This window comes from Paralichthys olivaceus, chromosome 3, assembly GCF_024713975.1.
Source record: "Paralichthys olivaceus isolate ysfri-2021 chromosome 3, ASM2471397v2, whole genome shotgun sequence".
Classification (NCBI taxonomy): domain Eukaryota; kingdom Metazoa; phylum Chordata; class Actinopteri; order Pleuronectiformes; family Paralichthyidae; genus Paralichthys; species Paralichthys olivaceus.
The window spans coordinates 16,174,954-16,189,787 of NC_091095.1; the positions used below are offsets into that span (position 1 = coordinate 16,174,954).

The following is a 14,834-nucleotide window of genomic DNA, read 5'->3' on the forward strand; positions in this document are numbered from 1 at the left end:
AGCCGGAGCCGAGCTCTTATTTTGGTAACACCGATCAAAGTGAATGATCCGTCCTTTGATCCACCACGAGCTTTTAGTGTTTAGAGCAAAACATCTGATGGAAATCCATAAACAACAAATCATATTGTCCTACATTAAAGTCCACGAGTGGTAAATATTGTACAATATTGAAATTTAATGGCATTTCATATTTCAACTCCAGACATTCTGAAATAAATGATATATTGTGAAACTTAATCAATTGTATGCGTGGCAAAATAGAGTTAGTTAGTCTATTATGTCTAACAAGTACTTTCACTGGTGATATTTTAGGTGCATTTTGATGGAGATTTGTTTGACCTTTAATACATAAAAAATACAGAAGCCCATTTCTGCCAATTTGTTATAAAACCCTGTAGGTCATTATGATGAGAAATCGTCTCGGTGACTTAGTATATCCATATAACAGTCTCTTTAAATAGTGACTCAAAAATAGTAACTTAACAACTAATGGCTCACTTAGTCAAAAAAGTGACTAATCAAAATTATTACTAATTTAGTTATTTTATAGTTACTAAATATCTCAAAACAATAACTTACTATGACACAATACTGACTAACTAAATCAAAATGTCCTGGTTAATCAAAATAAGGCAACTAAATAAATCAAAAAGTCCTGGTAAATTAATATAATGACTCACTAAATCATGACTTAATAACTTTCCAACTTGACTTGAATGACTCATAATTTCGATTTACTGTCTCATAATTTTAGAAATCTTTATTTGGAGTTCATCTTTTTTTCTTGGAAATGGTCTACCTTAAAAATAATTCAGAAAATTCAAAATCGTTATCTTGACTGAATTAGAATTTACAGGTACTTCCTCCACCACAGCTTTGACAGCAATGCTGTGGTGCACATTGCCCACCGATTCAAGTCAATTCTCAGTGATTTTATGTGGGTGTCTGCCCACTGTTTATAGAAACACACTTTAACTCATTGATTCCACTGTGCTAAATATTCTGTGATGCATATTTCACACCTATACAAAGTGGGAGGGGAAACTCTTCTTGCATTCAAACGTGCCTTAATACAGTATGATACAATAAACATAAAATAATTTCTTTTTCTGATTTTACATTCCTAAACTGCAACACCTAAACAAAACATTCAGCGTTCACATGAACTGAAAGAACCAAGCCTGACTTCCTTATTTCATATTCTTTTTATTTAATTTTTCCCCCATTCTTGTATTGTCTTAGTTCTGCTCCTTCCAGTCAGCCAGAAGGAACAGCATGACAGACAGATCACATAGCGCCCCCCTGTGGCGGCCCGTGGGCGTGTAATCCATCCCACTGTGCTGCTGAGGGTGTGTCTGCTCCACCGCATGTGGTCCACAGTTTGTTGGTTGAGAAGAACCAGAACCTGAGCGAACAGCACTACATTGTTTCAGTTGAAATATCTTGACAAATACATATTTACACTGACAGATGACTTCATGTTCCTCCAGAGAGATTTGGTGTTGAGTTTGTCTACCATAAAGCCATTTTAAAAAAACATCCTGCAGCTGATTTGATGTCACAGATTCCCACATGAATCAACTCACATGATAAGGCCCAAGACCATGAGAACAGTTAATGTATCATCACAATTAATCATCACGTTAAAATAAAATTGGTCGATGGATGAATTAGTCAAGAGCACAGTTGTTGGACCAGCATTCATTTGAGTAATATGAGTCAGAAATGCATAGAGCTCATCAATGTCAAAAGTAATTTAGACACAGTCTGATCCATATCATTCATTAGGTTTTGTTTTGACAGATTTAACAGGAACTGCATGAGAAAGTGAGGTAAGAACCTGGCCTCTCATCCATCATCTACCAGGATAAAAAGAACTTTGTTATGGTCCAGAGTTACAGAGTGTGCGCTGCTTGGCACGAGGTACCATCCACAGAGGGCAAGAGAAGACACAGTTCCTTAGAGTTCATCAGTGTGAGGCTGGTGTGACGATGCACTCCCTTCAGGGGGTTCTTCAGTCACAGGGTATGGCAGACCGACGACTGTCAGAGCTCATCCTTCTCCATCTGCTGGAAGGCCTCCAAGTCTTCCCGCCAATCAGCCAGCAGTTCGTCCACCGACTGGCTGCTCGAGTCTGTGTGGCCTTCAGCCTCCTCTTTTCTGTCAGAGTCTCTCTCTTCTTTGGGCTGAGCCGAATCAGCTGCCGTCTCTGTGGGACTAACTTCCGCTTCCGGTGGGACAACTTCCTCTGAGTGACTAGTTTCTTGTGATGGAGGAACCTCCTCCTGTGAAACAAATTCGTCCAGCTCCGCCGTGCTCATTTGTGTTTGACTGGTGGATTCGGATGAAGTGGGAGTTGTTGCCTCAGTTAAGCAGTCCTCCTCCGCTTCTTGCACATCCACACCTGAAAAGGAAGCAGGGGCGAGATACTGAACTCTGAGCTCTATACAAGAAGATGTGCCAAGACACACACACACACACAGCTCTGTCCCTTCTGTTCAGTCTGTAATCTATACAACATGCCTCCTGTAGCCATTCTGAGTCAAAAATAGAACGGTTTTCATCAAGATGCTGTCAACCATAACAGCATGATGCTGATGGTGAGTCATGTTTCCCACAGGATAGAGCCTCTCTCACACAGCTGCACAACCAAATAGAGTCAACACAGAAAAGGAATCTGAACAAAAAATCTGTTCTATGAATTTGCAGGGATCTGGTAAAAAAAAAAAAAAAAAGACAACTTGATCTGTTTCTAAAAACGTAGCTGCTACATTGTCTGCAGAATATTAACATGTTAGGTAACGAGTTTGTGCTTTTTACTATGTTACAGTCAAAGGACAACACCCACTGACAACAGAGAATGACTGCAACTGAATAAAATTGCAATGGCATAATTCAGGAACAGATAGGAACACAACACTGATCCTTATGGTGTCACAGTGGCTACAGCAGCTAACTGTGAATCACAGGATTTGTGGTCAGGTGTCTTTTTCAGTAAGAAATCTAATCCTTAATGCAGCTACAGCTGTCTTTGTCTTCGTTTATTTGTCTGGTTAGGTTGCATCACATTTCGTTTCACTTTCTCTGCAGAATTCATTCGATGTTCGATGCACAAGCATGCTGACAAACATCACTCTCAGCCAAAACTCATTCTGAGTAACTGGCTTCAGAGTGAAAGACAAGCTCTTGTGTGAAATAGATTAGTGCCATACATGCCACTTGCGGGTAATCACACAACTGCAGTTAAAACTATAAGGTCTGACTGTCTGCATGGACGGTAACAACTTCATGACGATAGTACGAGACTGATGGCAAGAGCGAGCACATGGCAAATAGTGCTGCACACAGTAATACAATGCAGCAATTAAGTAAAACACCATGTTAGAGATCTCTAAGTTTAGTATGAGAAGTGTAAAAATGTTTTTTTGGTTCATTATGAAACTTTGACAGGACAATTTAAGATTTGGCGGCCTGTTACAGTCTAAATAATTAATGGGAAACCTTGCTTTGGCATGGTGAGATAGGGCATTGACCTTGGCAGAGGTCTGCACTCTCAGAGCAATCTTTTCTTTATGCTTAGGAAAGAAAGACAGAGACCTATCATGTCCTAAACTCTGAGGGGGAAAAGAACAAATATTGTATGACAGCACTAAACTTCCCTATCTAAGGCAAACAGAGCCCTGTGGATAAAGAACAGAGTGAGGGGAAGAGAGGTGGAGAAATTAAAGCATTTACTATCTAGAGGGAAAATTGAGATAAACTCAAGGGAGAGAAAAATGTGCAGAATATGGTTAACAGACAGAGAAAGAAGGAAAAGAGAATACTTACTGCCCTCAACAAGACTGCCGGGAACAGGTTTACCTTTAAATATGGCTGCTGCTTTTCCAAATGGGAGAGGGTTATGTAAACATTGGAGACACCAAGAAAGAGAGGAGAGGAAAGGCACTGTTACACTCCACCACAGGGTACAGAGGGATTTGGCAAAATGGGGAAAAGAAAGAAAAGAACGGGGATGTGATACTGACAAGGGTGTAAATCTCCACCATGCACAATTAAACCCACGCCTCTGAAATGAGTCACGATCTCAGAGACTTCAAATAATGCCTGAATCCCTACAGCTCATCTTTATTTTATAAAGCCGACCACAAAATGGGGCGCAGTCAGTGGAGAGTTATTAGTACACTGACGTGATCAATCTTAACCAGAGAGATAAGTGGAATAGAAATAGAAAGAGCTCCAGCCATTAGGAAGGCATATGAGGGAGTAATGTCACACCTCGGTCTCTGGCTTTGTCGCTCAGCAGCACTTCCACCTCCCTGTACTCCTTCAGTGCCTCCAACAGAATGTTGCCCTCCTTGTGGAAGAGGAAGAGGAGAGGCATCGTGACGTCGTCTGTGTTGCGGCCGTCCCCGGCCATCTGAAACAGGGGAGCCGTGTCACTGCTGCTGCCCTCGTTGTCGTCTAGGAGGAGAGAAGAGAAAGGGAGCAAAAGAAAAGAGAAGAGAGGCAGAATTAGTCAGTTAATCGTCTGACAGACAATTAACTGACAATGGTATAGATCAAAAATTCATTAATTCACTCCATTAACAAGGAGAAAAGCCGAAATATTGCTGGTCCCAGATTCTCTGCTGAAAGAATTTCTTGTTTTTTTATTAAAGTTTTGTATTGCTGTAAATTTAACATCTCATATCATGGTTTTGGGATAGTTTTGAATCGCTTCCTTATCATGTTGGAGGGGTTTATTTTTCCCATGAGCCCGGGAGCTGTGTTATCTGGGCCACTAGCCCCTGGTGGGGTCTCCCAAGGCAAAGTGGTCCCAGGGAGGGGCCAGAAAAAAAGCGATTCAGAAAACCCTGATAAAACAGCGACAATGAAATTGAGTAACCTCGCTGAGAGACATACAAATACAATACAGGGATGGTGCAAGGAATTGAGACAACAGGAGGGAGCTCGGAGTAGAACCACTGCTCCTTCATGTTGAAAGGGAAAAGTTGAGGTGGTTCGGATGTAGTTAGGCTGCATACTGGGTGCCCCTGGGTAAATATAGATCTCGCTGTAGGGATTACACATCCCATCTGGCCTGGGAACGCCTTAGGATATGGAAGAGCTGGAAAACATGGCTAGGGAATGTTTTACTTAGGCTGAAGACAATGAATGGATGGATGTATAGGTTTAGGATTCTTTTTTTAGAAAAAACAGACATATCCAAGTTGGTAATTTATTGTTTTTTAGTTAATCTGTAACTTTAATGCGAAAGTAGCTCTGCCTTATTATTATATCATGATGCGATGTGCAGAACCCTTCAAACGTTTGTCTTCAAGATAATCCATTTATTGAGCGCTAATCTAGTCACTGAGTAGTCATCTTCCATCATGTGCCGTTAGCTGCTCGCACTCACCGATGACTATGCCTCCGATGGCGCCGGCCTTCTGGATGTGTCGGGCCTTCTCTGCAAACATGCACTGACCCCTCTGGAGAAGAGCGATGTGACCCTGGACGTACTCAGCGTTTGTGATCTCAGAGCAGCCGCTGTAGGGTTCAGCCACAGTCACAAAGCCTCGTACCTGCACACAGGAGCAAAGAGGCAGAATTATTGTTCAGAGTGTAGGAACATACAGTATGTTATTATGTTGTGTGCTGTGCTGCAGTCAGATCCTACATGAGGAGCCTGGGACTCAAGCATTTCATTGCTGGCAACTGCTTATTGTAATTGTTGTGCATATGACAATAAACCCTTGAATCTTGAATCTCTTCTGGTGCTGAAACAGAGAATTCAATGTTTTTTCTGTTTGAATTAGGAAAATATTCTGCAAGAGGAAGTTCCCTCTTCAATACACAGGAAAGAGAGTGTCTCTCTCAAGGAAAAACAAACTGGAGGACAAGTCAAGTGCCCATTTGAAACCTGGCAGCTTAGTGAAGCTACAAAACCCACTCACCCCTGTGGAACTTTTGGACAGGTCTGTGCCAAACTGCGCTGGACCGGCGGTCAGCACGACCCTGCCAAGGAACGGATGTGAGACGATCTGAATGGCTCGGGGTGGCAGCTGCTCTTTCTGCTGCTGGCTGGACAGCTCCATCATTTCCTGCATGAAGCGCACGCCATCCTCTGCCGCTACCGCGCTCACTGCCTAGGAGTGGGCAAGAGAAAGAGAGAGATCATTTTAAAGTCAGGACAGAAAGAATACCATGATGTTAAAGGTTGGGAGGTATAGCAGAATACGTCTGCCACAGTACCCATAGGGTTATAGACCGATTTAAATGAAAAGCATCAGCGGAGCGATGCATACCCTGTACTTTATCAATATAGGCTCATTTGATGTTTTTGTTGAACTTGACCGTTGACCTACAAGCTCCAAAAGTTTCCTGCTTTTTGAAAAATAACCATCTTCATATTTTAAAAGATAGTTTTTCCACTTACGTTCCACAGATATAATACATTTAAAGTGATTAGTGTTTTGCAATATTTTACATATTTAAGGATTGGCTGGTTTTAAACTAATGTAATTACATCGTATCATGAAGAATATAAAATAATCCTGATGATGTTTTCACTTGTGCGTAATCATCTAAATTGTTCAAATTGTGGTTTTCTTTACACTAGAATGGGCCCTTTATATTGAAATACTTTATATTTACACCTGGAGCGGGTCCTCTCTACGGAGGCCGCCATGTTTTTTACTGTAGCCCAGACTGGACAAACTAAATACCTTTTGAGTTTTTATGACAATTGAAGGCTTGAAGGGGAGGGTGAGGTGAGGGTTATATAGCTGCAACATGAAACCTTACCACTAGATATCACTACATTCTACACACTTAGCCTTTAAGAAATTGTTTATTTTTGTTTATTTGTATTCTTTTTTTTTTAAATAAATGCATGTGAATGTTTATCCGTGTTGCTACATTGTTGTACCTGCGTAGCGTGTTGGACCAGTTGAACCCTGCCATCTTTCAGGTGGATGAGAGTGACTCCCATCCTCCTCAGCAACTCCAGGTGTTCAGGGTTGTTTGCCATGAAGTCCTGAGCCCTCAAGGGAGGACGACCCATACCTGGCTCCCTGAAAGGAAGGTGAAGAGGAAGAGGACCAGGAAGTTATAAAGGTTGGAGAAGAAAGAATAGTTATATAAAAGGCGCAGACACATGACCTGGTTTTACTTTTATTAATATATGTACCGGTAAGGAGCAGGACGGGGACAGCTCTTGTCCACAGCAGTACGGATTGGTTCTCTCAGGTTACGAGGGAAGGCGGGGTCAGGAAACAAGAGGCGGGTGTTCGGGCAGGTCCAATCAAAGTTAGAGTCATCCAGCTCCTCCTCTGACTGAAGTATGAGCATATGTTTTGTTAAATAGCAGAATGCATTATTACTTTCATCACTTTATTCTATTCCTTTTAAATTATAACTGTATAGAGTCGATTACCGTTCTGTTTGAGGAGGTAGAGGAAGAGTGAGGGGCTGCGGAGAGAGACAGAGGAAGCAGGTGGGCCTCAGTTGTAAAGACGTAGTCCTCCACATCAAATGGTATGTCCTCCACTTCAGCAAACAGGAGGAACAGGTATTTGAACATCTCAGCGAGAAAGAACGAGTCCATTCTGAGAAAAGAGGTACTGTATGAGGTATATCTTTAAATGCAATAATAAGAAACAGATTTATACTCTTAAATACCAATATTAGATTAAGAAATTCTGTTGTTTACTATCCAGATGTCATTTTATATCCATATCCAGTGATCATTAAATAATATTTTATTTCGACCAATTTCCCTTTCCTTCTTTCTACTTCAGGCGGCTGTGGAGGTAGAGTGGGTCGTCCACAAGTGCGTGAATGTGTGATTGTGCCTCATACTGTAAAGCACTTTGAGTGGTCGATGGAAAAGTGCTATGAATACAGTCCATTGACTTTCCATATTGCCTATAATGCTTTATATACTATAATCTCATGATATGTAAATGATGGTATAATATGTCTGAATTGTGTTTAACCGTCTATCTTCCTCAGAGTGATTATATTCTCACCGGTCCTCGTGGCTTCCAGTGCGCACATCCTTCATGGCAGCGAAGCCGCAGGGAACACGAGCGAAGCGATTGAGGTTTTCCAGGATGGTGCGACCTGCCTCCAGGTAGTAGGGGTCTCCTGTGGCCTTGGAGAACAAGGAGACAGTAATGTAGTCATTACAGAGCATAGTACAACAACTATAAGGAATTGAAATCTTGTCAGGTACAAGTCTTCACTTTCATTAGTAAAACAAATTATCTACATGTTATGTTCCTTTCTTAAAATAAATTAATAAGACACCAAAATGCCAACGGTGGAGTATAACTGTGATTATTATGAGCATTAACTAGTGAACTGTGTGCTGGCTTATATGGAGATGTATTCACAGTCCTGATGTCCCTTGAGAGTTTAGGCAAAGAAACTCAAGGTCAATCATTAAGTTGAGAACATTTAACATAAATTGGTGCATGAAAGAACTTTACCTCTGGTCTGTGGCAATGAAAAGAGCCCGCCTGCAGTACCACAAGCTTCCCTAATAAATTACCTTGTAAAGAAAATAGGTGCTCTCTGCAAACTCAGGCCTCAGGGGATGTTGGGCCCAGTGTACCCTGAAATCAGTAGTGAAGGCCTGGGGACAAACGGAGAAGGACGAAGGGGTCAGGACACCAAACCAAGCGTTGTAATTAGAAGAGACAGACCAAGCGAAAATGCAGCCGTGTCATGTAAAATGGAGGTTGTTTCCCTATGAACCAGTTTAAGCCAAAAGGGTCATTTGACTCTATTTCAATAAAACCAAGTTATTTATTGTCGATCTGGTAGAACATGACATGAAGGTGTGTGTAGTTAGCTATACAGAGAAACAGATTACCTCTGGGAGGAAGTTGTGTTTCTTGGTGACTTGGTACAACATCTCGTGGGTCTCGATAGCAGGACGGATGTCTCCTTTCAACACCTGGGACACGCACAATTGTTATGTGAAATAGACACAGAACTCAACAGGTACAGTAAAATCTTCATTTCACATGATCCAGTCTTTACTTGAAGTCCAGGGAAGAAGGCAAGCAGAGAGTCCATCCAGGTGCGAGCAGGAAGCAGAGGTTTGTGAATGTGGACGTCCAGCAGCAGAGGGGGCTGGCTGATATACTTCATTATAGATGCATAGTGCTGAATAAGAGAAATAAAAAGATTGATGAGGTTTTAAAACAAGCAGAAAAACTGTCTCCTGAGTACGGTTTTGAAAAGGAAATATCTTAAAGTGCCCATACTAGGTTTTCAGGTTTTTCCTTTCATTTGGTGTAATGTTACTTTTTATTGTTGTGAAGTGTACAAAGGCTGAAGTCTGCAACAAAATGAGTCCTTCTTTCCCACAAATAAAAACTGCTACTGAACGCCGGTAATCGCCTCTTTTGCATTCATGGCCATTTTTGGTGAAGCATTAACGCCACCAACAAAAATGCAACACGATCACCCAGCAGCTTGTTTGGCCCGACAGAAACAACGCCCTTGTTACCATAGCCATTGTTTACACTTGATCAGGAGGCCTCTAGTTAAAGGGCACAGCATTTCCAGCACACTTTAAGTGGTTGACCAATCACATAACAACAGAACATAAGCCTATTCTATTTACATTTAAAATTATGACCCTGTGCTTGTGTGTTTGTGTTCAAACATGTGAGGTGTGGTACTACACAGAATCCTGAAATGCACAAATGGAAAATGACCCTGTGACAAAATGCTATTATGCACGGAGAGGTATCACATTACTCTATCAACTGTGTGTTTGTGCATGTGTGAGCGTGTGTGTGCATGTGTGTACATGTGTGTGTGTGTGTGTGTGTGTGCGCTTACGATATTGAACCGCTGCAGAAACAGGTCATCTCCCAGGAGGACGTAGGCCTTAAGTAGGTATTCATAGTATGAGTCAATTCCGGCTCCGACTCCACTGTCTGGAGACACACAATCATACATTACCTAATAAGACAAGAGAAATCACATGACAAACAAATGTTCTGTTTTTATCCTCTCACTCCTTGGAGCCGAATCTTCTCTTGAGACCCAGAGACTCATAGCTGTGTTCTTGATTTTCACTTTGCCCTGATCTGGGCTCTTCTCCTGTTTCTTTCACCCCCTCATCTGACCTGTTCTTCATTCACACCCTCCTCCAAACTGTCAATCACTCATGTCATTCTACCTCCCTCTTCCAACTCCCTCTCTTCTCTCACCTCTTCGGACCCACTCTCCAGAGTGGATGTTGATGGTGGTTCCCACCAGATTGCTGTTCCTCTGTCTCTTCTCCCACAGAAAGTCCATAGCTCTCCTGGCATGGGCCTGTGTGAGAGGAAAAGTGCACTATTGATTAAAAGTTAGAAAAAAAAAATTCAGCCGTAGCTGTCCACTGTTATAGTGGTTACAGTGATTGACTATGTGCTTGCTCAGCAGTCTACAGGAAATGAACCAGTCCGTGGCTCTAAGATAATGAACTTTTTGACTAATAGATCAAGTTTTCATTAGATTGGCTTGAATAAAATAAAGAGATTTAAAATAAGTAAGAGTTGAATTACATAAATTACAACATATTAATGTGGGTATGAGAGGGTTTGATTATTATCTGAAGGAACTGTAATACCTCAAACACAGGATCCCCAGTGAAGCGACTTAAGGCAGCAAACTCCAGGATGATGGTTCCTGCACACGCGGTGCAAGTGTCCGTTTCTGTGCCCGTTCTCGTCTCAGGACCACTGACGCCATATTTCAAATTCACCTGTCGATCAGAAAGAAAACTTTTTAAAAAATCTGTCTTAAGAGACACGTTTGTTTTGAGAATAATTTTGTGTGAAAACTGATCAACCATGAAAACGTCTGAAGAATGTGAAACCAGTGTGCGGGTGGAGCAGAAAGTGTAAATATACAGCTATGATCTGAAAGGATGCCGCCAGCGAATGTAGATAGTCACATTAAAACCCTCCTAGTGTGAGTAATGAGTTATTTTCATAAAGCTTTTATAATTGAATATTTTAATGAGGACTTCTTCTATTGTTTTCAAAATACAGACTTTCACAGAGTCCAGAAATTAATCCATCTTAAACTGAATCTTCCTGTTAAGTAAATCTTTTTTTTCACTTCCAAGCAAATCAACTGTTTTCATGAAATAACACCCTTTAAAATAAACAACATTCCTAACCATTACATTTAAAATAAATAACAAACAAGCCCTGTATGTATAAAATTCTTGTTAAAACATCCCATTTTATACAGTGTGCAGTATGTTTGCTTTGTTTCTGAATCAGAGTCTGTGTATTCTGTCTGTGGATCTGACTCACCCGGGGGTAAGGCAGGCCACTGCTGGTGTTGAAAGCCGGCAGCAGTCGGAGACCAATGTCTTTGGACATATGTAAGAGCTCATCCTGGTACCACTGCATGTGCTGACCTCCCTCCTTCAGCATCACAGCCATGGAGTGTCCTCCTAATAAACCGCTGAACACAATAACATGTGAATATTAGTACAACACAGTCCACTAATTTCTTCTGTCTTTGCGTATCTGAAACTTCAGTTCTTCTGAAAAATATGTGATGTATTTCCTAACAGTCATTATGTGTTGATAGTTTCATCCAATCTCACCCAAGGACTCGAATGTTGGTTTCAAAAACCGACACCACAATGTCGTTGTCCAGTCTCACATCTTTTAAGACTCTCCTCACTGCAGCCTCGAACTCTGTCGTCTTATTTAAAAGCTGGAAATGAGAAACAGTACATGATCATACAAATTAGGCTGAATTATAAACCAATGCACAGTCTAAAAGTGGAATAAAGTACAATGGATTATGTTCAGAATAATTTATAATAAAATGTTTAACTAAGGAATGTTAATTTTTAACTGGTAACATTGATGTTTTGCTGAGAGTCTTTAATTTATTTCTTCTATGCAATGTACGTCTTTAGTATCTACGGAATAAAATATACTATATACTCACCACCAGAGTATCCAGAGTATCTATGAGGGTCAGAGAGAACCTGAAATAGACAGAAAATAACTATTAGCCAAAGGTGCTGATGAAAATGCTTAAAACTATTCAACTTGATGAATGTTACTCAGCATGTATTAGTACAATCTGCCTCCACCTTCCCACTCTTAGGGGAGCGAGAAAAAACAGACCTGGTGCAGTAAGGTACTCACTTTCCCAGAGCGTCGTCTACGTCACCTCGACTGGGTTCAAGCCCTCGTACTCTTCCTCTGCACGTCAGAGGCATCAGCTCATCTGCTGGGTAGGCATGGTCCTGGGAAACACAAACAAACTTGCTTTTAACACCATGATCTGACCTTCAGTTCTTATTGTCTTCTCTAGGTGTTCAGCTCAGTCTGACTCAGTCATCTTAAAATACACATCATATGACACACGAAAGAAGTTTCGAAGGCGCATTTAATACTTACTAAGAGTGTCACAAAAAAAAGAAGCTATTTGTCTTCACTGCACCACAGTTACCCTTTACCAGATTTGACATTTTATCTCATTTAAACTCAGATATTCTCTTCTCTACACTAAAAGTATGGGCAGGGCTAAAAGAATTACATGCATCTACCGAGCTGCAAAGTGTAAAGCCCGACCGATATGGATTTTAGCAGACCAATGCGCACGTTATGATTCCTGAGATGTTCTTATCAAACCCTTATGACAAGGAAATATAATTAACGTCTGATACTACAAAGAAACCACAAATACAATCAAGTATATGGAACATACATTTAAGTAATTGACCCAATTTAATGTAAAATGTAAACGTAAATGCAAATCCGTTCTGAATTGTTTATTATCCGCAAATTAATGCTGATACTGACATGTCTGTGAAAGGCTCATATCGATCAACTGATAAATCGGTCGAGCTCTTGAAAATTTGTTGCAGCAGAACAAACACCAAAGTATTGAATTCTTTCTTTCTTTCTCTGAAGAACTTACCATGTAATTCTGATACGCATGGTCAAACATCTCAACCACTTGGTTCCTTTAGTGAAGAGACAGAAGACACACACCGGTCAGCATGTGCAACATCTTTTCAGGAGAGAAAGTGTTCATTTCTCAAATGAATTTCCAAAAGTGCTGGAAGTTTTTCCAGAGCTCACCTCAACTTGTGCTTCTCCTCCCGGGACATGGCCTGTCCGAGGCTGCACAACGCTCCGCTCAGCATCAGTAAGAACAGTACGGGCGGCATCGTGGCGGATGGCCAAGATCACAGCATTCAACGACAGCTTGTCTCTCAGTTAGTCAGTCACTGGGCAAATATCTATGTCATTACCACGGTCCTAACCAAACAGCACCAAATAACTGAGACACCGAAGAAACGTTGACCTACACCCTACCATTTGAGTTATGCATCCTCTTCAGTGGTTTCATACAGCATCAGAAATAACTCCTAGTCCACTCAAGTACAAACCTCGCCACTTACACTCCATCTGTCTCTCTCTCTCTGGTGACAACTACAGCAGGACTGTGTTTCTACCCATCAGTGGAGCTCTGTGGCACAACTGCTGTGAAATTACTTTGTAGGATTGTAATTTAAAGTGAGCAGATAATAAAGTGTCCCTGATGTTGACCTTATCTCGAAGTGCAAGGTTGTTCCCAGTCCTACTCCCAGCAGGTTGCTCTGTCACACCTGTTTACTTTTCCACGCTGTAACCCGGACCTACACCTACACGTTGTGTGACACGTTGACACGTGAATGACCAACATCACTTATAACTGAGCAAACCCGTTTATTCACATGAACCCAGAGATCAGAGTACGGACATGACAGTGATCGTATTGTCAGCGATCGTCAGACAGTGATCGGGGAAATGAAAACGTAGCAGCATTCAGAACACAGCGTCATCTTCAAGACCAACTGTAGAAACCAACAAAGCGAGCAACGCTGTGTTATTTGTTTACGACACCGCGCCTCAGGTCGTTTTCAACATCCACACTCTACAGCAGATTAAAACCAAAAGTCAAGCTAACATCTCTCATAACATCCCGATCATCCCAGCTCGTGTTGTCTCTCCTTTTTATTTTAGATATCCAGTTAAAGATTTCCTCCTCTGAGCTGTTTTCCTCCGTCACCTAATCAGAGCCGCAATGAAACCAGCCAGCGAGCTAGCTGTGCTAACTAGCCGAGCTGGTGTCCGCGGACAGACCAACAACACAACACAAACCAACAAAAACTACGTCCATCGTGGAGCAGCGGGCCTGGTCGGTGGTTGTCCGCTGTCCTTTGGTGTGGAGAGAATCATTTCACCGTAAGCTTTAGTTTAGCCGAGCTAGCAAGAGCGATACTCCGGATGTCCCGATGAAACCGTAAACAACATCCGCTTCCTGTTAGGCGAAGCAGTGATCCCCTGAGTTTTGCTTGTCAGGCATCATTTTCTCAGGAGGCTGATAATCAAATAACTCACGATTCGTTGAGATGCGCAGATTTAACTCAAAGCGTAGTCACACCTGTTAAGTACGCAAATTTAACACAAGTCTAAGAATAAACTGTTGTTTTATGGCTTTAGAAGTGGTGCCACAACCAGGCGGAAGTGTTACCTGAAGGAACACACGTGGAGAAACAAAACCCCTTTAGACATCAGTCCCGCCCATTCTCACCAGTGTTGCCTTTCGTGGTTCCTCGGAAAGCTCGGAAAAATACAATTCAGCATCTCTAGCGACCCTAAGCGCTTACATTTGTAATGAATAACACAATTTAATCTATTATGAAAAACAACTTTGAGACACTATTAATTGGAAGTAATGCAACAACACGAAATCCTATGTTTATAATTTTTGAAGGGAATTTTCAGCCATTTCAGCCATCAAAGCCAATGATGTAATTG

General features: G+C 41.5%; 1 protein-coding gene across 4 annotated transcripts; it reads right to left on the reverse strand.

The window, feature by feature from the left end:
* Positions 1-1,186: 1,186 nt before the first annotated feature.
* Positions 1,187-14,544, reverse strand: edem3 (ER degradation enhancer, mannosidase alpha-like 3). Of its 4 annotated transcripts, XM_069522198.1 has the most exons (22): positions 13,347-14,544; positions 13,110-13,258; positions 12,946-12,991; positions 12,168-12,268; positions 11,965-12,004; positions 11,612-11,724; positions 11,313-11,466; positions 10,619-10,753; positions 10,215-10,320; positions 9,841-9,938; positions 9,031-9,156; positions 8,861-8,944; positions 8,537-8,620; positions 8,013-8,137; positions 7,418-7,589; positions 7,172-7,317; positions 6,911-7,055; positions 5,937-6,128; positions 5,399-5,564; positions 4,276-4,461; positions 3,829-3,876; positions 1,187-2,404 (listed from the first exon to the last, which is right to left on the reverse strand). In XM_069522198.1, the coding sequence occupies exons 2-22, from the start codon at positions 13,196-13,198 to the stop codon at positions 2,046-2,048; spliced, it is 2,715 nt and encodes a 904-aa protein (XP_069378299.1). In that variant the 5' UTR covers positions 13,199-13,258; positions 13,347-14,544; the 3' UTR covers positions 1,187-2,045. The 4 variants fall into 4 exon arrangements, with proteins under 4 accessions (XP_069378299.1, XP_019936647.1, XP_019936648.1 ...); XM_020081088.2 differs by lacking the exon at positions 3,829-3,876; XM_020081089.2 differs by having other exon boundaries at positions 13,110-14,544.
* Between the last annotated feature and the right edge of the window lie 290 nt (positions 14,545-14,834).